Source organism: Lepidochelys kempii, chromosome 2 (genome assembly GCF_965140285.1).
Source record: "Lepidochelys kempii isolate rLepKem1 chromosome 2, rLepKem1.hap1, whole genome shotgun sequence".
In the NCBI taxonomy this organism is placed as follows: domain Eukaryota; kingdom Metazoa; phylum Chordata; order Testudines; family Cheloniidae; genus Lepidochelys; species Lepidochelys kempii.
This window is the reverse complement of record NC_136381.1, coordinates 1,340,181-1,365,061: the sequence shown is the minus strand read 5'-3', so window position 1 is coordinate 1,365,061 and position 24,881 is coordinate 1,340,181. Positions and strand designations below refer to the sequence as shown.

Below are 24,881 nucleotides of genomic sequence, written 5' to 3'. Positions count from 1 at the left end.
GGATTTGGAGTGCAGGAGGGGGCTCAGGGTGTTGGGAGGGGGGTGAGGACTCTGGCTGGGGCTAGAAATGAGGGGTTCAGGGTGCAGGAGAGGGCTCGGGGCTGGGGGGTTTGGAGTGCTGGAGGAGGTGAGGGCTCCAGGTGGGTTGGGGATGAGGAGTTGGGCTGAACAAGGGGGCTCAGGGCTGGGGCAGACTGTTGGGAGGGGGGTTACGACTCCGGCAGGGGGCGTGGGCTCCAGGAGGGAGTTTGGGTGCGGGAGGGGACTCTGTGGTGGGGCAGGGGGTTGGGAGGGAGTTTGGGGTGTGGAATCCCAGCAGCGCTTACCGTGGCTCCCAGGAAGCAGGTCCCTGGAGCTCCTAGGTGCATGGGTGGCCAGGGAGGCTCCGCGCGCTGCCCTGCTGCCCACAGGTGCCGCCCCCGCAGCTCCTATTGGCCAAGGTTCATGGCCAATGGGACCTGCAGGGGCGGGGGCAGCATGCAGAGCCTCCCTGGTGCCCATGTGCCTAGGGGCCGCAAGGAGCTGGTGGCTGCTTCCAGGATCCGTGCAGAGCTAGGGCAGGCAGGGAGCCAGCCTTAGCCCCAGGCCCCTGCTTCGCCACCGGTTGGACTTGTAATGGCCCGGTTGGAGCCGCCAGGGTCCCTTTTCGACCAGGCGCTCTGCTCAAAAGCCGGACACCTGGCAACCCTAGTGATGGGCAGAGGACTAGCAACGTTCCCTGAGTCCCAGTCACACCAGGAGCTGTCCTGCACACCTCTGGCCTGGAGGCCTTTCTGTAAGTGTGCAGATCCACAAAGGTCCCTATTAGGAGGCTTATTCCTTCACCCACTTACTTCCCTGGTCCTGCTCGCATGAACAAAGAGCAACAATACCCGAAGTCCAAAGGTGCAAACAATTCAATGTTTATTGGGGTGAACTTCCAGCAAGCATGATTCCAGTTTCCTTCCTTCGTGTCCCCCTTCCCAGCTCTGACACCACAGAGCCTTACACTTGTGCCCCTGTTCCCATTCCCCCCTTAGCAAAACATGATTCCCATTTCCCCACCCCCATTCCCTGTTCCCATTTCTCCCCCACACAGCCACCCACTTCCTGATTAACTGCAGACTATATAGTAAAACTTGAGTTCTGCTTAGCTATACCTTAACCAATCATTTGACTGAAATTTAATTAACCAATCCGAACATATTGTAACATGATTATTTAACCAATTATATCCCACCATCTTAATTAGTGTACACCCAGCAAAATTAATACAGCAGACAGAAACAATCACAGAACCAGACAGAGATTATACAGACAAACAATAGCAAAGTGGGAACTATAATGATAGAACAACACAGAAGTGAGGATTTCACATCCCAGCTATTGATAAGTGAGTTCTTGCCAGACAGGATGCTCTCAAACTGTTTCCTTTTATATTTTCTAGGCACTTCCCTTTCTCTGGAGGTGATAGGCACCTTGATTATCATACACATTGTAAGAAGAGTGATCACTTTAGATAAGCTATTACCAGCAGGAGAGTGGGGTGGGAGGAGGTATTGTTTCATGGTCTCTGTGTATATAATGTCTTCTGCAGTTTCCACAGTATACATCCGATGAAGTGAGCTGTAGCTCACGAAAGCTTATGCTCAAATAAATTGGTTAGTCTCTAAGGTGCCACAAATACTCCTTTTCTTTTTGTGAATACAGATTAACACGGTTGTTACTCTGAAACAGGACAGGACTGTATCCCTAACAGCCCAACAGCACCTTCTTTCAATGTGAGGATGTGACCGGTCGCTTCCCAGCTTATGGCTGCCTCTGTTGCTTAGCCAAAGGCCTTAGCCTAAGAACAGGGGCTCAGACTGTCACAGGGAGAGAAGGCCCTTACACCAGCAGTGATTTTGATTCTTTCTTTTAGACCTCTAGAACTAACCAAGTGATAAGAATACACCTAAATTCTTAGAGTATGGGCCTTTACAGGCAGGCCTGGATACCTATATCCTAACACTCCACCCCCTTTTTTTTTCTTTTACTTTTGGGATCCTCCTGCCCAGGTATCCCTGGAAAAGCCCAGGAGATATGGCAACACATTTCCTGATAGGGCCAGGCATCCAGGTGGAAGGTGTCGATATTCCATTTGTCCCACTGCCCCTTGTGTAGTACCATGCTCTGCACCTTCTCTCACACGGGCATACCACACCTATTCCAATTAGTGTTCCAGCCTTCCCATTATAGTGGGCCCGAGAAGGTTGGGTCTGGGTTGTCTAGAACATTGTAGGGGGTGGAGGGCTTACTACATAACCTATAAGTAATCTCCATATGCAATGTAACACAAGTATAGTTAACAATACAAAATCCACAGCAACACCGAGTCCTGACCACTGCAGTATGGTCCAACATCCGAGCCACCCCCAAAACACTGCCCCTCCTCCTTCGACGGGGTCAAGATTGTGTGTGTCCAGTTGCTGGCAGTTGCGACAAGCTGCCCCTGCAGGTTTTGCCTGTTTTTGTCCATATCATAAGTCCATTGAATGTTCACAGAGAAATGGGATATTGTCCAAACCAGCTTAACGACTTGGTATGGAATCAGGCCGTATGCCCTGGTTTGATTATTTACAGCAATAAGATTCACAGATCCATTTGTGCACCAAAGTCCAGATAGCAGCGTGTAGATGGGTGTTGTTTGGTTATGGGCTGGTGTAATTCCCACCAAAACCCCTCATACACAGTACACGCAATTGTCTACCCCTTGCCATAGGCCACTGATCCTGCTCCTCCATAGTCATAGGAGAGGGGCACATCCAAATATCTTCTCTTGCTGTACACTATTGTACACACCCCTCTACTGATTCCCAGTGAGCTCCTCCCCTTCTCATTATTCCTATAGGGCTTGTGGGGACCACCTTAGTTGCTGTTCCATTTCCAGGTACCACGGTAGCTATTACACAGGTGCTGGCCTCCCAGTTGAGTATTTTGCATTTCCATACACATCTCCCCCCCACCCCACCCAGGTTAGTCTTTTGAAGCCATCCCCCACCCACGTCATGAGGTTTTCTGTTCATTGAAACACAACAATGCTAGCAACAAGACAAACACAAAACATAGATCCATGGTATTCTGGGTTATTCTTCTGCTGGTGCCAGCTTGCTTGTAGAGTGTCTGAAAAACAAAAGAAACAATTTCCACCACCCCCTAGTGGGGGACAGATTATTGCTTAATAATAATACCACTTCCTTTTACAAATTTCCTTGCTAATTGCAGGAAAAACAGAAGAATTACCTCCTGGCTGTCCTTATTTTGTTATATAATCAGGCTAGCGAATTACCCCACTCACTGGTCATTTATGAAATTCATGAGGTGGTGTACCTCAGTTTCCCCTCTTGTACAACAGACCAGGTTTGCAATAGTTTCTCTGCTGTACCAAGCTTTACATTTATTCTCAGGTAATAGCAGAGACACAGCTTCAGACTTTAGCACTGTACACCTCCCCAACCCCCACCCTTAGGATTAAACTGTTCCCCTTATTTTCAAGCTTGACTTGTTTTTTCACCTCCCTTTCCTGGAGGGCCATAATCTGAGTCTTCTAGTAGCTTGATTGCTGACCAGATGTATTCATTATTTGCAGCTCCTTTGTGCCCATCAGCTAGGTAATTTGCATTTACATAGAGGCTTTCTGGCTTGCTTTTGGATCCAAAGCTATTAGCAGCTCAGAGACTGTCTTAAAAGGGAAACAGTCCACTTCCACTAGAGTTCTGATGAAAGTGAAAAGTAATCTCCTGCTCCAAAACACACAGATCTGAAAAAGAAAGCACAACTTATTGTGGCTCCTTTTGGAGCCCTAATAGGATTTTAATTAAGTTACCATGTTTTGTTTGCATTTTTTTCCCCCCACCCCTTCTCTAATATACACTGCACACGTCCTGGGAAAATGCACATTCCTTCCCTAGTTTAACCTCCATAACATTGTATTAGCCATATTAATTTTACACAAGGTGTAACTGCCTCCCCCATGCCCAGAGTTTTTATGCACACCCACCAAAGCAACAATCTGATCCCACAGAGACACCCCAAGGCTCAGTGTTCCCATCATTCCTCCCCCTTTTCTTTTCTTTTCCCTGTGCACACACACAAAATTCTTTTTTTGCCAAACATCCCTTGCACTGTGATTACTCCTTTTTATACAACTGTACCCTGATTACACTTCCATCTTGTACAACTGGACACAACCGGGGCAGCCAAGTTAAGTTCCAATAGAAACCCCTTACATCCTTTAGTGATTTTGATTACATTACCCAATAGTCATAATTTTGATCAGATTCTCTCTCTGCCTGCAGCAGTCCCTTATAGATCATTTATAGCTGGATGAGCTATAGCTGGACGAGCACAAGTCCATGGGGCCGGATGCATTGCATCCGAGAGTGCTAAAGGAGTTGGCGGCTGTGATTGCAGAGCCATTGGCCATTATCTTTGAAAACTCATGGCGATCGGTGGAGATCCCAGATGACTGGAAAAAGGCTAATGTAGTGCCCATCTTTAAAAAAGGGAAGGAGGAGGATCTGGGGAACTACAGGCCAGTCAGCCTCACCTCAGTCCCTGAAAAAATCATGGAGCAGGTCCTCAAGGAATCAATTCTGCAGCACTTACACGAGAGGAAAGTGATCAGGAACAGTCAGCATGGATTCACCAAGGGAAGGTCATGCCTGACTAATCTAATTGCCTTAGATGACGAGATAACTGGCTCTGTGGATGAGGGGAAAGCAGTGGACGTGTTGTTCCCTGACTTTAGCAAAGCTTTTGACACGGTCTCCCACAGTATTCTTGCCAGCAAGTGAAAGAAGTATGGGCTGGACTATAAGGTGGATAGAAAGCTGGCTAGATTGTTGGGCTCAACGGGTAGTGATCAATGACTCCATGTCTAGTTGGCAGCCGGTATCTAGCGGAGTGCCCCAAGGGTTGGTCTTGGGACCGGTTTTGTCCAATATCTTCATTAATGATCTGGAGGATGGTGTGGATTGCAACCTCAGCAAGTTTGCAGATGACTCTAAACTAGGAGGAGTGGTAGATACGGTGGCAGGTAGGGATAGGATACAGAGGGACCTAGACAAATTGGAGAATTGGGCCAAAAGAAATCTGATGAAGTTCAACAAGGACAAGGGCAGAGTCCTGCACTTAGGACGGAAGAGTCCCATGCACAGCTACAGACTAGGGACCGAACGGCTCGGCAGCAGTTCTGCAGAGAAGGACCTAGGGGTTACAGTGGACGAGAAGCTGGATATGAGTCAACAGTGTGCCCTTGTTGCCAAGAAGGCCAATGGCATTTTGGGATGTATATGTAGGGGCACTGCCAGCAGATCGAGGGACGTGATCGTTCCCCTCTATTCGACATTGGTGAGACCTCATCTGGAGTACTGTGTCCAGTTTTGACACACTACAAGAAGGATGTGGAAAAATTGGAAGGAGTCCAGCGGAAGGCAACAAAAATGATTAGGGGACTGGAACACATGACTTATGAGGAGAGGCTGAGGGAACTGGGGATGTGTAGTTTTCAGAAGAGAAGAATGAGGGGGGATTTGATAGCTGCTTTCAACTACCTGAGAGGTGGTTCCAGAGAGGATGGTTCTAGACTGTTCTCAGTGGTAGAAGAGGACAGGACAAGGAGTAATGGTCTCAAGTTGCTGTGGGGGAGGTTTAGGTTGGATATTAGGAAAAACTTTTTCACTAGGAGGGTGGTGAAACACTGGAATGGGTTCCCTAGGGAGGTGGTGGAATCTCCTTCCTTAGAAGTTTTTAAGGTCAGGCTTGACAAAGCCCTGGCTGGGATGATTTAGTTGGGGATTGGTCCTGCTTTGAGCAGGGGGTTGCACTACATGACCTCCTGAGGTCCCTTCCAACCCTGATAGTCTATGATTCTATGATTTCTGCGGGAAAAGGGCCCATTTCCCCTTAGAATAGCAGTAAAGGCTTCTGGGGACAGAAGCCTAGTGGTGGTAGTAGCCACTCTACCTGTCCCCCTGGAATAATTTAATTACCAAGCTTCCATCCAATGTGACTGCACAGAGTTGCACACACAGTTACATTGATAAAAAGAAAAGGAGGACTTGTGGCACCTTAGAGACTAACCAATTTATTTGAGCATGAGCTTTCGTGAGCTACAGCTCACTTCATCGGATGCATGCCGTGGAAACTGCAGCAGACTTTATTTATACACAGAGAATATGAAAAAATACCTCCTCCCACCCCACTGTCCTGCTGGTAATAGCTTATCTAAAGTGATCATCAGGTGGGCCATTTCCAGCACAAATCCAGGTTCTCACCCTCCACCCCCCCACACAAATTCACTCTCCTGCTGGTGATAGCCCATCCAAAGTGACAACTCTTTACACAATGTGCATGATAATAAAGTTGGGCCATTTCCTGCACAAATCCAGGTTCTCTCACATCCCCCCCACCCCCATACACACACGAACTCACTCTCCTGCTGGTAATAGCTCATCCAAACTGACCACTCTCCAAGTTTAAATCCAAGTTAAACCAGAACATCTGGGGGGGGGGGGGGTAGGAAAAAACAAGAGGAAATAGGCTACCTTGCATAATGACTTAGCCACTTCCAGTCTCTATTTAAGCCTAAATTAATAGTACCCAATTTGCAAATGAATTCCAATTCAGCAGTTTCTCGCTGGAGTCTGGATTTGAAGTTTTTTTTGCTTAAGATAGCGACCTTCATGTCTGTGATTGCGTGACCAGAGAGATTGAAGTGTTCTCCGACTGGTTTATGAATGTTATCATTCTTGACATCTGATTTGTGTCCATTTATTCTTTTACGTAGAGACTGTCCAGTTTGACCAATGTACATGGCAGAGGGGCATTGCTGGCACATGATGGCATATATCACATTGGTGGATGTGCAGGTGAACGAGCCTCTGATAGTGTGGCTGATGTTATTAGGCCCTGTGATGGTGTCCCCTGAATAGATATGTGGGCACAATTGGCAACGGGCTTTGTTGCAAGGATAAGTTCCTGGGTTAGTGGTTCTGTTGTGTGGTATGTGGTTGTTGGTGAGTATTTGCTTCAGGTTGCGGGGCTGTCTGTAGGCAAGGACTGGCCTGTCTCCCAAGATTTGTGAGAGTGTTGGGTCATCCTTTAGGATAGGTTGTAGATCCTTAATAATGCGTTGGAGGGGTTTTAGTTGGGGGCTGAAGGTGACGGCTAGTGGCGTTCTGTTATTTTCTTTGTTAGGCCTGTCCTGTAGTAGGTGACTTCTGGGAACTCTTCTGGCTCTATCAATCTGTTTCTTTACTTCCGCAGGTGGGTATTGTAGTTGTAAGAAAGCTTGACAGAGATCTTGTAGGTGTTTGTCTCTGTCTGAGGGGTTGGAGCAAATGCGGTTGTATCGCAGAGCTTGGCTGTAGACGATGGATCGTGTGGTGTGGTCAGGGTGAAAGCTGGAGGCATGCAGGTAGGAATAGCGGTCAGTAGGTTTCCGGTATAGAGTGGTGTTTATGTGACCATTGTTTATTAGCACTGTAGTGTCCAGGAAGTGGATCTCTTGTGTGGACTGGACCAGGCTGAGGTTGGTGGTGGGATGGAAATTGTTGAAATCATGGTGGAATTCCTCAAGGGCTTCTTTTCCATGGGTCCAGATGATGAAGATGTCATCAATATAGCGCAAGTAGAGTAGGGGCTTTAGGGGACGAGAGCTGAGGAAGCATTGTTCTAAATCAGCCATAAAAATGTTGGCATACTGTGGGGCCCTGCGGGTACCCATAGCAGTGCCGCTGATCTGAAGGTATACATTGTCCCCAAATGTGAAATAGTTATGGGTAAGGACAAAGTCACAAAGTTCAGCCACCAGGTTAGCTGTGAATTATCGGGGATAGTGTTCCTGACGGCGTGTAGTCCATCTTTGTGTGGAATGTTGGTGTAGAGGGCTTCTACATCCATAGTGGCCAGGATGGTGTTATCAGGAAGATCACCGATGGATTGTAGTTTCCTCAGGAAGTCAGTGGTGTCTCAAAGGTAGCTGGGAGTGCTGGTAGCGTAGGGCCTGAGGAGGGAGTCTACATAGCCAGACAATCCTGCTGTCAGGGTGCCAATGCCTGAGATGATGGGGCGCCCAGGATTTCCAGGTTTATGGATCTTGGGTAGTAGATAGAATATCCCAGGTCGGGGTTCCAGGGGTGTGTCTGTGCGGATTTGATCTTGTGCTTTTTCAGGAAGTTTCTTGAGCAAATGCTCTAGTTGCTACATTGATATAACTGGGTTTGATCATTAAACAAAAACTTCCTCCTTGTAACACCACAACTGTCACTCTTTTAACATCTTCACAACAGTTACCTTTTACCATTTCCACAACTCCCAAATGTTTACTTTCCTGCAAACCCTGTATCATCAATTTTTGCAAAAGCTATTTCTAACCTTTCACTCACTTCTTTAAATCACTTACTCCTACATTCAGTTCTTTAAGGTAGTGCAATTTGTCTGTAACAACTCAGCCACCAAGTACAATTATTGCCACACAGCTGCCTTAACCTGTGCTGTCTTCACCTTGAGACTGTTCAAAGAGGCAGTAAAACATTTGTCTCCATGGATGCCCATAGATCTTTTACTCCAAAAATTCCAGTGGAATACAGCAGACCTCCCTCATACTTTGTCCAAAATAACCAAAAACATCTCACATAATTATCCAAAGTACCCTCCATTAAAACTTCAGAAAAACAAAAGTGTGGAAAGGCGGGGGAGAGGAGGGTGAAGAGGTGGAAAGAAACCAATTAAGCCTGTCAGGTCAGTTTAAAGTATAGGCTACCAGCAGCAAATTAAGTAAACCGAGAAAAAAGAAGAAGGAAAAGAAGAAAAGGATACAGTTAGCTCTGAGCCAAGAGTAGGCTTCTTGGGTTGCAACAGTTGGGAACCCTTACCCACAGGTTTTCATCCTGGCTCTGGGAGAAGAGTGGGGGTTGTTACCTGCTCCTGCAAACCCTGCCATTTTGCACTTTGAAGCCTTCCCCCCACTCACTCCCCCAGGACCAAGTCCCAGCTCCAGTCTCTAAGGGAGCCTGTTAACTCTGCTTTTGATTTTAAACCCTGTTGTGCCAAATCATGTGTAACCACCCATGATTAGTTATACAGCAGACAGAAACAATCACAGAACCAGACAGAGATTGTACAGACAAACACTAGGGAAATGGAGACCACAATGATAGAACAACACAGAAATGAGGATTTCACATCCCACCTATTGATAAGTGAGTTCTTGCCAGACAGGATGCTCTCAAACTAAGTTTCCTTTTACATTTTCTAGGCACTTCCCTTTCTCTGGAGGTGCTAGGCATTATCAGGACAGGACTGTATCCCTAACAGCCCCATGGCACCTTCTTTCAGTGTGACTAGGTTGGAATGTGAGGAGATGACCGGTCACTTCCCAGCTTATGGCTGCCTCTGCTGCTTAGCCAGAGGCCTTAGCCTAAGAACAGGGGCTCAGACTGTCACAGTGAGAGAAGGCCCTTACACCGGCAGACTGTGATTTTGATTCTTTCTTTTAGACCTCTAGGACTAGCCAAGTGATAAGAACACACCTACATTCTTAGAGTATGGGCCTTTACAGACAGGCCTGAATATCTCTATCCTAAACAGTCCCCCAGCAGACACCTTGATTGACAGCCCATAGGCTGCCCTCGCTTTACTGGCCCTGTGCTGTTTGCTCAGCCTCCTCCCCACTGCTGTGTTTGCTGTTAGATCCGGTGCCTAGGCCTGTCTTAGGTTGTCCCTGTCTTTCCAGGGATCTTACTGGTCTTTGGCTCCCGCCTCCTCGAGGGGCTTCCCAGCTGGGAATGCATCACAGGAGGGTCCTATCTACAATCTGCCCCACAAGTTCATTTCAAGTCACTTTTCATAAACCCAACTTGGTCTGGATTAACCATAATGTAGCATTTTCCTGGTGCCGCACCACATGGATATCTCCAGTAAAACACACACAGTTTGTATCTGCCCAACAATGCAGTGGGGTGCGACATTTGAGATCCAAGTCGCAGTAGGTGAGTTCCCACCAACTGTGGTGACCTGTTTTTTGGATGACCTCAGCTGCTTTTATAAATCTCCTCTTAACAATTTCCAGTTTTACTCTAATGGCTCCCACTTGTTTTTCCAACTGAGTGAGAATTTGTATAATTGGGGTTATTATACAATGATACAGATTGTAAATGCGTAATAATACAATACATGAATATATACAGCTCCCAGGGCTGAGAGCTCCCTGGAGCCCCACTCCCCAGCTGCACACACTGGGAGCAACTGGCCCCATCTCTTCGCTCCAGGATTGAGGGAGCTTCACCCAGACCCCTGTAGCTCAGAGCCGCCTCTTTGGGGTGGGAGACCCCTGTTCAACTCTTCCCTCCCCCTTTGGCAGCGAGCTGGGATTGAACCGAGGGCGCCCACTTTCCTCAACCACTGGGGTCAAAGGGCTAAGGTGTGCAGCACCCGCAGCTCCTCCTCCATCAGCTGGATTCTGAATGGACTCCCGTCCGGTCGGTGCTGGCTCCGCACGCCTGCTGGGTCGGGCCCTGCACACACCGTGGACACCGAGCGCTGCTCTTCCCTGGGTCGTGGCTCACGCTAGTGCTTGGATGGGTAGGTGTCCGGGTGCCCAGAGGGCAGCAGCCGTGCCCAGGGCAGAGCCAGAGGCGCTGGGGGACTTTTACCCTGAGCACTGAGGTGCCGGGTATGCTCAGGCGCCCACAGGTGTCAGCTGGTGTTTTGCGGATCCTGTCACAGGGAGATGCAGCGTAACCGCTGACGCTGGCAATCCCAGGCCTGCAGCTCCGTGGCCGGGATCATGCAGGTGAGCCAGGCACCTCACCAGAGGCTCACTGCAGCAGGTAGGGGCGTGTAACAGGGTTGGCACCCACCTCTCACATGCACCCCCCTAGTCAAGTGCATGCACCTGCCATCTCTCACTTTGTGGTGCTGTAATGGGGTGGCACCCACCTCTCACAAGCACACCCTTGGTCAATGGTTTCTTCAGCAGGTCCTCAGCAACTCAGCCATCCAGCCAAGTCTTAGCTGTCCCAGTCCCAACTGAGCTGTTCACAAGCCTGTTGCGCGCGCTCTCTCTCAGCCAGCCAAGAGCACAGTTCTCCCTCTTCCAGCTCCAGGTGGCAACCAACTGACTTTGCCTCTGCTGCGCCTTCTTATATGGCCCTCCTGGCCCCTGATTGGCCACTCCTGCAGCCCCTCTGATTGGCTGCTTCCCCTGCAGCCACTCTAGGCCACTTGGAGGACTTATCTTCTGCTCCTCTCTGGGACGGGGTGTGGCAGGACCCTGAGACCTCCAGCAGGGGGCCTCTGGGCATAGTCCACCCTGTCACAGGGAGGCTGCCCCTCGAGGAAAGGGGGTGTGAAGGGGGGAGTTGATTCTTCCCATGCCCTGGGGGAGGGTAACGCCCAATGAGCCCATTATAGGGGCCCAGATAAGATGTGACCCCCAGTTCTCTGCCCCCCCAAGGAACCCTTCTCCTCTCACCCTTTTGTTAACTGTTGGAGGGTGGGGCATGGCCCAGCTGTGGAACCCACAGGACCCTTCACAGGGCCGGGAGGGCAGGGTGACAGCCCCAGAGGGCCCTAGGGCTGGGAGGGCAGGGAGATGGCCCCATAGGGCTCAGTGACACACTGGCCTGGGCCTGAGCTTACATCTGCAGGGAGGTTTCAGCTCCCACTGTGGGGAGGATCCAGCACTCCCTGCCCCAGATCTGTGGGGCCCAGGTGCAGCTGGAATAGGGGTGTGACAAGGGGGCACCCAGGACTCCAGAAAAGGGGCCTCTGACCTGACATGGGGGCCTGGATGTGACTGTGGAGGGTAGGGGGCTGACCTAACCCAATGGGGTGGGTCTCTGGGGTACTGAGGGGGTCCAGTGCTGTGGCGGGGCCCAGGCCCAAACCCCACAACCAGTGCTGCCTGGCCCTGCCCCCCACCATCCCCCAGCCAGACTACAAGGTTGTGCAGCTCTGGGGTGGTGGGCTCAGAGCTGTGGGCGGGGGGAGAGGGGGCTCTGGTTGTCAGAGGGATAGTTGCTGGGATGGGGGGGTGGAGCTGGTTGTTGGGGGCAGTGGGGGGGTGATGTTGCACTCCATATGATTTTATGAAAATATGCTAATGAGTGTGAATATAATGTAACTGGAATATGCTTCATGCAAAAGATTTCTTGTAAGGTATCATTACAGAGCTTATAGCCTACTGAGTGTGGTCATCCTGTTTGTATAAATGTATCATTCTTGTATCTGAAACTAGAAATATGAAATATAACTCCTATTGTAATTATGGAAAATGTGGGCCATTAATGGTGATTTGGAATCTTGATGGCTCCCATCAACTAGAACAACTGGTTGTAAATGGCTCTGTTTACTTGCAAGCCTTCCTGTGAGTCAGTCCAGAAAGAATGAAGGCTTGGGGTGTTACAGGGCATGTGACCATGTCACCTGGTACTGGAATCCATCTTAAACCATCTTAAAATGCATCCGATGAAGTGAGCTGTAGCTCACGAAAGCTCATGCTCAAATAAGTTTGTTAGTCTCTAAGGTGCCACAAGTCCTCCTTTTCTTTTTTCATCTTAAACCTGGTGCTTTAGAAGGAGGGGTGGGGGCCCAGAGAGACAAAGGATTCCCGCCTTGTGTCAAAGCCATAAAAGGGGGTGGAACAGAACAAAGGAGGTTCCAGTCATGAGAAAGCCCCTAGTTACCATCTGAGCTAGAGCTAACAAGGGCCGTACCAGGGGAAAGGATTGGGCCCAGACTAGGAAGGAGGCTAGTCTGTGAAAGAAGCTTAGAGGGAACATCTCTGAGGGTGAGACTTTATCTGTAATCAGTTTCTTAATGTATTCGGCTTAGACTTGCATGTTTTGTTTCATTTTGCTTGGTAACTTACTTTGTTCTGTCTGTTATTACATGAAACCACTTAAATCCTACTTTTTATACTTAATAAAATCACTTTTTGTTTATTAATTAACCCAGAGTAAGTAATTAATTCCTGGGGGAGCAAACAGCTGTGCATATCTCTCTATCAGTGTTATAGAGGGCGGACAATTTATGAGTTTACCCTGTATAAGCTTTATACAGAGTAAACCGGATTTATTTATTTGTTTGGATCCCATTGGGAGCTGGGTGTCTGGGTGCTAGAGACAGGAACACTTCTTAAGCTGTTTTCAGTTAAGTCTGCAGCTTTGGGGGCATGGACCAGACCTATGTCTGTGTTGCAGCATGTCTGGCTCAACAAGGCAGGGGTCTGGAGTCCCAAGCTGTCAGGGAAAATGGGCTCAGAGGTAATCTCAGCACATCAGGGGGCAGTCCCAAGGGGGTCTCTGTGACAGAACCCATCTGGTTGCTGGGGGGGTCAGGTTGCTGGGGGATGGGGGGGCATATGGTAAGTGCTGCCTGACCAAAGCTGCTGCTCCCACATTATGGCCCCCTCCCACATTTGTCAGACATTTAATCCCCTGGGCTCCTGCCTGCCCCCCCCCACAGCTTCAGTGGCTCAGAGCCCAGCACGCGAGGGGGGGTTGGACTGCAGGGGGACTGGGTGATTGGCAGGTCTGACCCCACCCACTGCTTGACCCACAATACCTTGTCTGTCCTGCTCACCTTCCTCTGTTTGCCCCCTACATTCTCCCCACATACCCTACCTGTCCCCCTGTGACCGGGGTCCCAGGCAGGTCACACCGAGATTGTTCAATCAGGGCAAACAGCAAAGAATGGGGCAGATGATCCACAAACTGGTGGATTACGCTAATATTCAGATTCACTCAGCCAGCAACAAAACCAGTTCTGCAATGTCTTACTGGTGACCCAGGAGCCAACACACACTTCCCCTAGAGCAACCCAGCCCTGGGCTTCCCCACGACAGCCAGCTCAGATAGGATGAGGGATGCTGAAAATCTTATTCATCATATAAAAAGTTCTACCATCCCAAAGGGTCGGACATGTCACCTCCAGTTTAATGACTAGTTCAGATCTTACCCAAATACACGCTACAGCCCGTTCTTGTTAACTACACTAAAATTTATTGAAGAAAAGAGAGTATTGGTTAAAGGATCATTCTACACACAGGCAAGAATCGAGTTCTTAGGGCAGTTTCATAGCAGAGCCGGTGAGCTCAGAGGTGCACAGTCTTTTCAGAACTAGACCACAGATTCAGTCCAGTGTCCAATATCAGGGGGACCCATTCTCAAGCTGGGGACCTCACCCTTGCGACTCAGACTTCCCCTGTCGAAGCATAAGCAGATCTGAGAGCCAGGATCAGGGCCCCTGAGTTCTTTTTATAGTTCTCTGGCAGGCTACTGATGTCTCTTGAAAGCATGCAGTCCCTGGGTGAAGCCTTGTGGCTCTGAAGTAGAATTACCTGTTTCCTGTGTATACACCGGTAACTAGTTGCATTCACCAGCACAAGGTAATTCTCCAGTGAGCCGTTCATAGAGAGTTTACTACAAACTTCAAAGAGAAACATAGACAATGAAATTATTACACCCAACTTTCATCGAAGTGTTACTGTTCCCTTTTTGATCCCTGAATCAATAGAACATAGTGACAGACAGGAACCGTCTGTTCACACGGTTAACATCTAACAGTTAGTATTACCTCTAATTCTCTAATGATACAGGGCTGCATTTCAAAGCTCTAGTCTGTTTCCCATGGCTATATTCCTATTTATAAGGAATAGCCACAATTACCATTTACATACTTCTCTAACATGTCTTTAAAGGTTAAATTTGGGTCATTTCGTCTGCTAGTTAACTCTTTCTGGCTCAATGTCCCCCCCCCCCCAATTCCATCCCCCCACATCCCCTGCCTGTCCCCCCCATGTCCCCTGCTCCAGACAGGCCGGTGTCAGTCACACCTGGATTTCTGCAAAGAGTAAACAACCTTTTCCCCTGTTGGTCCCAAGGGAGGGCTCAGATACACTCAATGAAGCCACACCAGGTGTGTAAATATAACCGGTTTTATTGCCAAAGTATAATAAGCTTCCCAGCCTTCATGTGTTACTGAATATGTGCTTTCCAGCAAGCAAGCAAGAATCAATGCGCACGCCCCTTCTTCTACGGACAGTCCTGGACCCTCCAGCCTTGTCCTTGAGGGCTCGTAGCAGGCGCTGCTCCAGCGTGGGGAATTCCTGGGCACCCACAAGGCTGAGGTCCGCAGGGGAGACTGTTCGTCGAAAGCAATTCTCAGAGCCTTATTTATCATCATCTCTTTCTAAGGGGGTGTATTCATCCCCAACCAGGCTCTGGCGGGCAACACTGTTGCTTCCTATTCGCACACTGCACAGTCTTGGTCCTCGCTTGTCTCTTCACTTGTTTATCCAGTCGAGTGGCTGCAAGACAGCCCAGCTGGTCAAAGCCAGTTCACTACTACCTCCACCCGGACCACCCTGTAATAACGGGCCAAGGTAACTTGCAGTCAGCCCCAACATCCCCCCATCTAGTTAACCCGGCCCCACACAGGAGAAATTGAGGTGGCTCCACACCGTAGTGATCCCCCACAGGCCCTGAGCCCAGACCCAAGGTGCTGGGCCTCACCGGCCAGAGGGGGCACAGTGGACCAGCATGTCTCCTGCCCTGGGCCCCCTGGCCAGCGCAGACCCACCTCCCATGGGACCAGCAGAGCCCCTGGGGGCGACTCTAGCCCAGCCCTAACCCTAGCCCTTCAGTCCATCCAGCCCCATCCCGCCAAGAGCTTTGCAGACTGTCCAAGTCAGGGGGAAGGAGCACAGGGAGGGGGAATGGGAGGGCCCTGCCCAGCCCCACCATAACGAGGACTCTACATTGACCTTCCTCCCCGGACACCGGGGTTCACACTCGCTGCTGTCACTGTGGCGCAGGGTTCAGGAGCAGCCGCAGCCCCAGAGCCACATGGTCCAAGCAGCCGGCCAGCTGGGTGATGAAGGAGAACTTCTCTATGTCCTGTGATGGTATAAATCATTGTTGCAACCAAGGTCCTATAGTTGCACCAAATCTTCTACAAAGGAGGTCAAGTAAGGTGTCTATGAAAAGGTTGTAATTTGCTGGTTATGATTATGCTGTTTGTATGTGTGTATCATTTTTGTATTTGAAGTTATGAATATTGGCTCTGTACTTGTATCTCAATGTGTTTGATTCTAAGTAGCACCAGTGAAGCATTTGGCCATCTTATTGAGAAGGGACTCTTCAGATTAAGTGCCCAATCAAGAAACACTTAACTGACAATGGACCTTGGGAGACTCCAATCCACATGTGAGAGTCTTCCTGGGAATGTTCAAGGTAGCATGTGAGCAATGGTTGCTCTACCTGTAAAGAACTGAGTCATCCATGGACATGTGACTTGCCCGTGTGACTCCAAACTCCATCTTGCTGCTGTGATTTCTGACAGTAAGAACAAAGGGGTTTCCTTCCACATGGCAGAGGATATAAAAGGCCCCAGAAACCACTCCATTTTGTCTTCAATCATGTTTCTTACCTCTGGAGGAACTTTGCTACACTGAAGCGCTGAACCCAGGACTGAAGGACCCACCCCAGCTGGGGATGTGCTCCAGAGACTTGATTTGAACCTGCAGTTTATTCCCTCACTGCTACAAGCCTGAACCAAGAACTTGGCCGTTACTGTCTGTCATTGATTCCATTCAACCCATTCTAGCTCTCATCTCTATCCTTTTCCTTTTATGAATAAACCTTTAGATTTTAGATTCGAAAGGATTGGCAACAGCGTGATTTGTGGGTAAGATCTGATTTGTATATTAACCTGGGTCTGGGGCTTGGTCCTTTGGGATCGGGAGAACCTTTTTTTTTTGGGGGGGTGGGGGGGGAAATTGGTTTTTCGTAACCATTCATCCCCATAAGAAGTGGCTGCTGGGGTTGATACTGGGGAACTGGAGTGTCTGAGGGAATTTCTTGTGTGACTTATGGTTAAACAGAGGGTTAAACCAAAGTCCTCTCTGTTTGGCTGGTTTGGCGTGCCTTAGTTTGTAAAGGACTCCCAGCTTTGGGCTGTGACTGCCCTGCTCGAAGCAATTTGTCCTGAATTGGTACTCTCAGTTGGGTCCCTCCAGAGGCTGCGTCGTTACACTGGGGTTCACACTCGCTGCTGTCACTGCGGCGCAGGGTTCAGGAGCAGCCGCAGCCCTACAGCCACGTGGTCCGAGCAGCCGGCCAGCTGGGTGATGAAGGAAAACTTCTCCACCTCCTGGGGAAAGCAAGGGGACAGCGGTGTCAGGAGCACAGCAGGCTCCCTGCTCCCCCCCTGAGAATGCATGGGGGGGTCCCCTGAGACCACAGATCCCAGCATGCAATGAGTCCAGGTCTAGCTAAGCCAGAGCAGTGCAGGCTGGGACTTGTAGTCCCATGGGCTGCACCCTCCCCTCAATCAACGCTGAGCACTGACACAGCTCACTACCCCTTCCCAGCCATGGCCCGGCCAGGCTCCTTCCCCCGCTACAGGGCAGGAAACAGCCCAGAGTGGAGGTCCCACGCAGAGTCATGCAGCACATAGGGTCAGAGCCAGCAGAGATCCCAGGCGTCCTGGCCCCCAGGCTCGGACCCTTCCAGGGAGCCCTGGACCATGCTGACTAGCTCTCTGAATCCCCCGCACCCTGAGCAGCGATTCGGCAAGGCCAGCCCCCTGCAGCCTGGCTCCACGGCACCATACCATGAAAACCCCAGAGCGTGGGAGCTGCTGAGAGCCCCTGAAGGAGCTGACCTAGTGAGTGCAGCTACCAGCCCCAGCCACCTCCCCAGCATGGGCCCCTGTGGCCCTACCAGCCCCCAGCAGCTGGCCCCTGAGCCAGGCAGGCCCCAGAGCTGAACCCCCCTGCCCTGGGCCCAGCATCCCTGGCTGGGAGCTTACCTGCACCCTTGGGCTTGGGGCCTGCTCTTCGTTCCGTGGGGCCCAGGCCAGGCTGGGGGCTAGGGGCTCCTGGGTACCCCTGTACGGGGAGACTTTGGCAAACCAGTAAAGTGCCTGAAACCACTATGGCTTATTACTAAAAGCAGCCAAGTCAGCAGGCTTAGCTTAACCAAGGCAGGAGGGGAGGGGGGTCTTTGGGTGCCACGGGAAGGGCAGCTTGACCCTGCATCCTTCCTGATAAGAATTGTGTTGAAGTTGCTGATACATGCATCTTAGAAGAGCAGGATGTGCCCCAGGAATGTCTGCTGGGGCCTCAAGGCTGCAAACTCTGGAAAAACCCACACCGATAATCAGAAGGAGCCTCTTGCTTGCCCATGGGAACTGCTGGCTGAACAAGTTTGCTTTAAGGGACATAAAAAGAAAAGGAGTACTTGTGGCACCTTAGAGACTAACCAATTTATTTGAGCATAAGCTTTCGTGAGCTACAGCTCACTTCATCGGATGCATACTGTGGAAAGTGTAGAAGATCTTTTTATACACACAAAGCATGAAAAAATACCTCCCCCCACCCCACTCTCCTGCTGGTAATAGCTTATCTAAAGTGATCACTCTCCTTACAATGTGTATGATAATCAAGTTGGACCATTTCCAGCACAAATCCAGGTTTTCTCCCTCCCCCTCACCCCCCCACAAACCCACTCTCAAGCCGGGGTCCCTCTGGGCACTCACCGTTGTCAGGCTGATGGGGGCGGGGTGCTCGCGGTACAGGATGTAGTCGATGCGACGCCCTTCCCAGGGGCTCCCTGCTGCCGAGGGGTCGGGGCAGCCGTCCTGCAGGATGGGACAGGCCAGGTACTTCCGCCTGCCCTCCTCTTGCTCCAGCGTCCTGCGGGGTGCACGGGGGAGCCGTCAGCAGGGGGCCGAGTGGCAGGGGAGGAGGAGCGTGGCTCTGCGTAGGGGGCTAGTCACACCTGGGCTACAGGGGGCTGCATGGCAAGGGAGGGCCTTCCACAGGTTAGCCTTTACCCTGTCCCATTAGTGTCCCATTACCCTGTGTGGGGGTGGGGCAGAGCCTGCCTTGAACTAGGGCTGTAAGCCCCCCGGCCCCCCAGCGCTCTGGAACCTGCAGGTGCAGCCGTTACCTTTTCAGCTTCTCTGGGGTCGACACGGCCTCCTCGTAGATCTCCAGGTAGTTCAGCAGGGTGCCTGCAGGGACGTGAGCAGCACTTAGAGCCTCCCCTGCTCTGCCGCTCCCCCCACCCCAAAATCTTCCTTCACCCACAGGTACCTCAGCAGAGATCTGGGTGCGGGGAGGGAGCAGGGCTGGGACAGGAGGGGGCTCCGGGTCTGGAGGGGCACGGGCAGAGCTGGGGGGCAGGCCTCGGCTAGCAGGGCCCCTGGACCCCTGACCCCCGACGTCTCACCCGGGGGTTCCAAAGGCTGGGTCCCCCTGTGGGGATCTGGATCTAGATGTTTATCTGCAGCCCCAGATGGGGGCCCGGCTCCGCGGAACTGAGACAGAGAGGGCAGCAAGCTGCACTGGGCACTGGGCCAGCCAGACACGTACCTATGGCCCAGGGCTTGTCCTGCCTGGGCCCCACTCGGCATGGGTCTTGGTACTGCCGGAAGATGTTGTGGGTCTGCTCCAACTTATCCCCTGGAAAGATCCGGCAGAGTGAATGGGCACATCTGCACTCCCCCCTCCCCTCCCCCTCCTCCAGACCACCCTCCCCCATCCCCTCACTGCCCCCCGCACTCCTTGTGTGATGAAGCAGGAATTTTGTATAATATTTATATGATGCCGATGTGTGCCTCAGTTTCCCTCTACACTTTGCTGCTCCTGGAAGAGTGCAGGAGACTGGTGTGCCTGGATTCACTGCAGGGAGCCACGGAGCAAGACAGGATCACTGAGGCCTGACAAGCCAGCTCTGGAGTGTCGGAGGCCGTGGGCCTGCCGTGGGGAAGTGTGTGAACCCTTGGAGTGCGGCATTCTGGAGGGGTCACTTCCAAGGGATGCGTTACAGGCTGGGCACAGAGAAGACCCTGTGACTCCACAACACTTGGTCACCCCGCCAGGCTCCTTTCCTCCTCCGCAATCCCCATGGGTTCTCCCTCGGGCCAGACTCCACCTGAGGAGCAGTTGTCGAAGTTGAAGTCCCCGCAGAACACATCGAAGGCGACGACGTCCCCTTGCTGCGCGTGGGCGTCCTGGAACAGCTGCACCCAGGAGAGCCCCATGGTGAGCTGGTCAAAGCGGATCTGTGCATGGGCTGAGGAGAGAGGGCTCCGTTACTGGCTGCACCCCACATCCAATCCCTGCAGCACTCCCCCTCAGGGATCAAGAGCAATGGAGCCAGGAGCCCCAGGGCAGGAAGTGAGCACCCCCCACCCACCACTCACGGAGACCCTGCAGTCAGGGGAGCCTTGGCCCATGGCTGGAGGGTCGGCACTGGGACCTCAGCCCAGCCCAGGGGACAGGTGTCCCCCCCCTCGCTCGCAGGGGGCCCTGCAGGGGAGAGCTAGGGAGGCAAGCAGAGGGAGCTGGGGCAGCAGAGGACTGAGGGCCCAGGACTGGCACCACAGAGCACAGCACTGCCACCAAGCCCACTCCAGGGAGAGCTCTGTAGCTGAGTTGTTTCCAGGAGCAGAATGGGGAAGGGGGGGCCTGATTGTTCGTGTGACGCTCCGTACCTCAGGGGACACCCTGCGCCCCCATGTTAATCCTTATAATAGGATTGCATGGTATCCAGTGCAAAGTTTGGCGTGTTGGGTGGCTTCGGAGGCTCATGATGCACTGAGCAGTGTTGTTATAGTGATTTTATAGGTGGTAATTTCATGTACATAGTTACAAGGCTGAAAATGTGTCCTCATGGCTTAAAACAAGCCCAAGCAAAAACTCTCCAAGAGCAGAGGGGCCATTCACACCTCATGAGGGCATGTATGGGACAAACCCAGCCCAGCCTCACAGGGACAAAGGACACTGGCCTAGGCAGCAACAAAGGATCTGCTGGATTCTTGAGTGAGTTACCCCCCTTCCCTTGGTCAGTTTGGGACGGCGATGAGGTAATGCTCACCTGACTCTAACGGATGGGGGGCAAAGCCAAGAGGGAAGAAAGGACATGATAAAAGGAAGAGACATTTGCCAGGCTCTTCCTCTCTCTCCCACCTCCATCTACACACACCACATCAAACGACTGAAACGCTGATCAAAGGGGAGAGCCTGGCTGAAGGGCAACCAGCCAGCCTGTTGTGAGAAGCATCTAAGTTTGTAAGAGCATTGAAAGTGTTAAGATCAGCTTAGAATGTGTTTTGCTTTTATTTAATTTGACCAAATCTGACTTCTTATGTTTTGACTTATACTCACTTAAAATTTATCTTTTGTAGTTAATAAATTTGTCTGTTTGTTCTACCTGAAGCAGTGTGTTTGGTTTGAAGTGTGTCAGAGACTCCCCTTGGGATAATAAGCCTGGTACATATCAATTGCTTTGTTAAATTGACGAACTCATATAAGCTTGCAGCGCCCATTGGGCATAACCAGACACTGCAAGACGGAGGTTCCAAGGGTTGTGTCTGGGACCGGAGATATTGGTTAGTGTCGTTCGGTTGCACAATCCAAGCGGTTTACATGCCAGAGGCTGTGCGTGAACAGCCTGGGAATGGAGGTTCTCAAAGCGAAGCAGGGTAAGGCTGGTTTCCAGAGTCAAGGATTGGAGTGACCTAGCAGATCACCGGTCCAGATAACACCAGGGGAATGTCACTGTCCGGATGGGCTGTTTTCTCCCTCTCCAGCCCCCATGGGCTACAGCCCCAACTCACCTCCATAACACGTACTGTAACCAGCTGGAGCGTGCAGGTGGGTGCAGTTCAGATAGCCCACTATCCTCTGCCCTTGGGCTTCCCCCAGCTGCACCTAGCAGGTGCACATGGAAATGTTGCCAGTTACAAGCTGGAAGGCCACTGATGGGGACGGGGCACAGCACAGGCCCCATCATGGGGAGGGGTGGGGGTGCAGGCGTTTGGCCAGGGCGACGGTCAGAGCCGTGGGGAAGGAGGGTCAGTTTCACCTCGTCAGTGCAGGGCATGGCTGGGACCTGGGAGGAGATGACCCCCACGTGGTTCATGGGCCCACATGTCTGTCACCCCACGGATGCCCAGGACTCAACCCTTATTGTCTGGCTGGGGTCCCACTGCCAAGGGCTCTCACTGCTCTCCTGGCCGGGCTGTTCCTGAAGCACCTGCTCCCCCCAGGACCTGTCCCTGCCTGGGCTGCAGACACCCACTCCCCGGCCGGGGCTCCCGGAGCTCTCAAGCTCCGCAGACACTGCCTGAGGGACACCTCCCCACACAGGCTGAACAAGAGCATCGGGGGGCCCTGCTCCTGCCACCCACTGCTGGAAGCAGCAGCCCACAGCCCCCTGTCTGGGGATTCTGGGATTTGAGGCAGATGAAGGCAGCTGGTGCTTCTGGGACAGCTGGGAACCAGCTGCTTGCTCCTTCTTGTGGATGGGGCTAGGCTGATGGTGTGGGGCATCGTCCCTCATCTTCCCTTGGGTTGCAGGAGGCCCCAGGGTAACCAATCCCCTGCACGCAGGGGTCACCAGTTGAATGGTGCACGTGTGCACACGGGGGCTCAGACTCAGGTCCTCCCTACAGCTGGAGGCCGGGACACACGGGGAAAAGGGAGAGGGCCCAGGGTCACTTGGGGAGTCCAGGGCAGACCCGGGAGGAGACCCCAGGAGTCCTCACTTCCAGTCCCCTGCTGTAATCCGCTCCGCCACCCAGGCCCACCTCTGCCCACATAGGCCCAGCGCCCCTGCAGGGAGCGGTGGCTCATACGCGGATGCAGCATTGCCCTGAGCAGGGCAGGGAGGGAATGCCCCACGCCGCCCTGCAGCGACCCCGTCAGGCTGGCCGGGGAGAGGCCACGCCAGGCCCAGGAGGGTAGAGGGCCCTGGGCTCCCCGCAGCTGGGGCAGCTCCTCACCTGCACGGAGAGCAGCCCCTTGGCGGACAGCGCGTCCTCACGGATACCGTTGGGGTAGCAGTGGTACTGGGCGGCCAGCACGGGGTAGTGGCTGGCCAGGAAGAGCCCGCTGTTTAAGACCTTGAGAGTACAACACCCATTCAGCCCGTAGGTGCCCACGTCGTACACAATGTGCTCGTAGAAGGGGCTCAGCAGCTGGCAGAGGCGGGCGCCTGCTTGCTGGTCGAACACCTCCTGCAGGCAAAGGAAGTCCACGTCTGGTGGGAAGGATGCCGAGATCTCCCCAGGCCCAGCCCCTTCCTCCCTGTCGAACTGGCTGCTCCTGGGGCTGGCCAAGCTGGCACTGGCCTCCCCCTGCGTGAGGCGCTGGCCGATGCGGGCCACGCGCTGCTTCATCTGTCCCAGGTTGCTGTTCTTGGCCAGGCCGTCGGGCAGGAGGCACACGTTGGCGCTGACGAAGCTGAAGGCCTTGCCCGTGCCCGGCAGCTCCCACGGCTCTGGGTGGCGCGAGGGCGCGGTGTGTTTGTAGGCGAAGGGCCTGCGGGCAGCCTGCAGCGGCAGCCACAGCAGCAGGCCCAGGAGGGCGACTGGCATGGAGAGGAGAAGGAGCAGCAGCAGCAAGGGGCCGGTGACCAGTGCCCGCAGGGGGCAGGGCCGGCACCGGTTCTGCTGCTGCTCCGCCGTGGTCTCTCTGAGGTCGAGGAGGCAGTCAGTGGCCCAGTAGCTGGGGAAGAGCAAGTACTGTCCCAGGCTGTACAGGCCGCTCAGGAACCGGTTCGTGAACGGAGACTCCCGCAGGACCATGCTGCACGGCACCAGGGGCCGGGGAGCCCGGGCGTTACTGCTCCACCCGGGGGCTTCCCGGGGGCTCCGGTCACACCTCGCCACGCCCCGGGGGTCCCAATGCCCGGCCCGGGGGTCCTGCAGGGCGGGAGGAGCGGCTGATCCCGGCTGGCTTCGCGTCCCGGGAGGTGCTGAAGGGAGAGAACGGGCAGGAAGGTTTCAGACAAGTCACGTCGCACTCGCTGGCTGTGAGACTGTCTCATTAGCAGACTAGCTCCCTCTCACACGCATTCCTAAGCTCCTCACACTCATTTTGAGTAAATATAGAAAGATTTAAAATATTTTTGAAGGAGACAGTGTTTGTAGGTTGGTCACAAAACATGTTGCATGGATGGGTGGCACATGAACCGCTGGCTCAGGGAGGCTAGTCCCCGGCTTGGCCCATCCCTTCTGCCCGAGTGTGGTGTTTAGATGTTGCTTATAATTATTAGAATTGGGAGCACTGGCTGTTGGGAGTCTGAAAGGACAGGAAACAGGAAGGAGGGGGGAGGAATTGAAGAGGCTGAGGGAGAGCTACTGAGGGTGCAGCAGATTGGAAAAGAGGTTTCCACTTTAAAAATAAAGTCCTGTTGAAGTTTGTTAGTACCTTGCCTGGCTACTGCAACATTTTGGTGAGAAGAATGGATCTTCTGCCTCTGAACCCACCTGCATCCTTTCTACAAAGCCCAGGTGAGCCTCCAATTGCTTTTACTACCTGGATCCATATGTTTGAGACTTATCTGCTTGCAATTAGTGCTACAGAGATTTCTGAAGCAAGAAAGCATGCTCTGCTAATCCACTGCCTTGGAGCAGAAGGGCAGCGTATATTTTACACTTTTTCCCTTGCAGACGATAAATAGGAGACTGCACTCACTGCAATAAAGAACTTTTTTGTACCAAAAGTAAATGTAGTAGCTAATTGCTACAGATTTTGCCAGCATGAGCAGAAACCAGGGGAGACTATAATGCAGTATATTGCTTCCCTGAGGAGTCTGATTGTAACTTGTGACTTTGGGAATACAGCAGATGAGATGATTAGAGACCAGCTCATTGAGAAAACAACCATGCTTCGTGTAAGAGAACGTTTACTTCTAGAACCACAACTTACACTAGAAAAAGCAATAACCATTGCTACCCAGATTGAGTCAGCTACAGCTGAAGCCAAAATAATGATCATGGATACAGGAGGCACAGTCCAGTCTGTGACTCCTTTGCAGAAAAGTTCACTATCACTGCAG

At 52.1% G+C, this 24,881-nt stretch overlaps 1 protein-coding gene across 2 annotated transcripts in view; it reads right to left on the bottom strand.

Annotated features, from left to right (window-relative positions):
• Positions 1–14,963: 14,963 nt before the first annotated feature.
• The window catches only part of LOC140906235 (sphingomyelin phosphodiesterase 5), a 33,201-nt gene continuing 23,283 nt past the window's right edge, over positions 14,964–24,881 (bottom strand). For both annotated transcript variants that reach the window (XM_073329801.2, XM_073329800.2), the window contains exons 2-8: positions 22,822–23,795; positions 21,655–21,748; positions 19,968–20,108; positions 19,406–19,495; positions 18,981–19,044; positions 18,568–18,724; positions 14,964–17,178 (exon numbers count right to left, since the gene is read on the bottom strand). In XM_073329801.2, the coding sequence (XP_073185902.2) occupies positions 17,083–17,178; positions 18,568–18,724; positions 18,981–19,044; positions 19,406–19,495; positions 19,968–20,108; positions 21,655–21,748; positions 22,822–23,625 (1,446 nt within the window). In that variant the 5' untranslated portion in view covers positions 23,626–23,795 and the 3' untranslated portion in view covers positions 14,964–17,082. The remainder of the gene's footprint in view (positions 17,179–18,567; positions 18,725–18,980; positions 19,045–19,405; positions 19,496–19,967; positions 20,109–21,654; positions 21,749–22,821; positions 23,796–24,881) is intronic.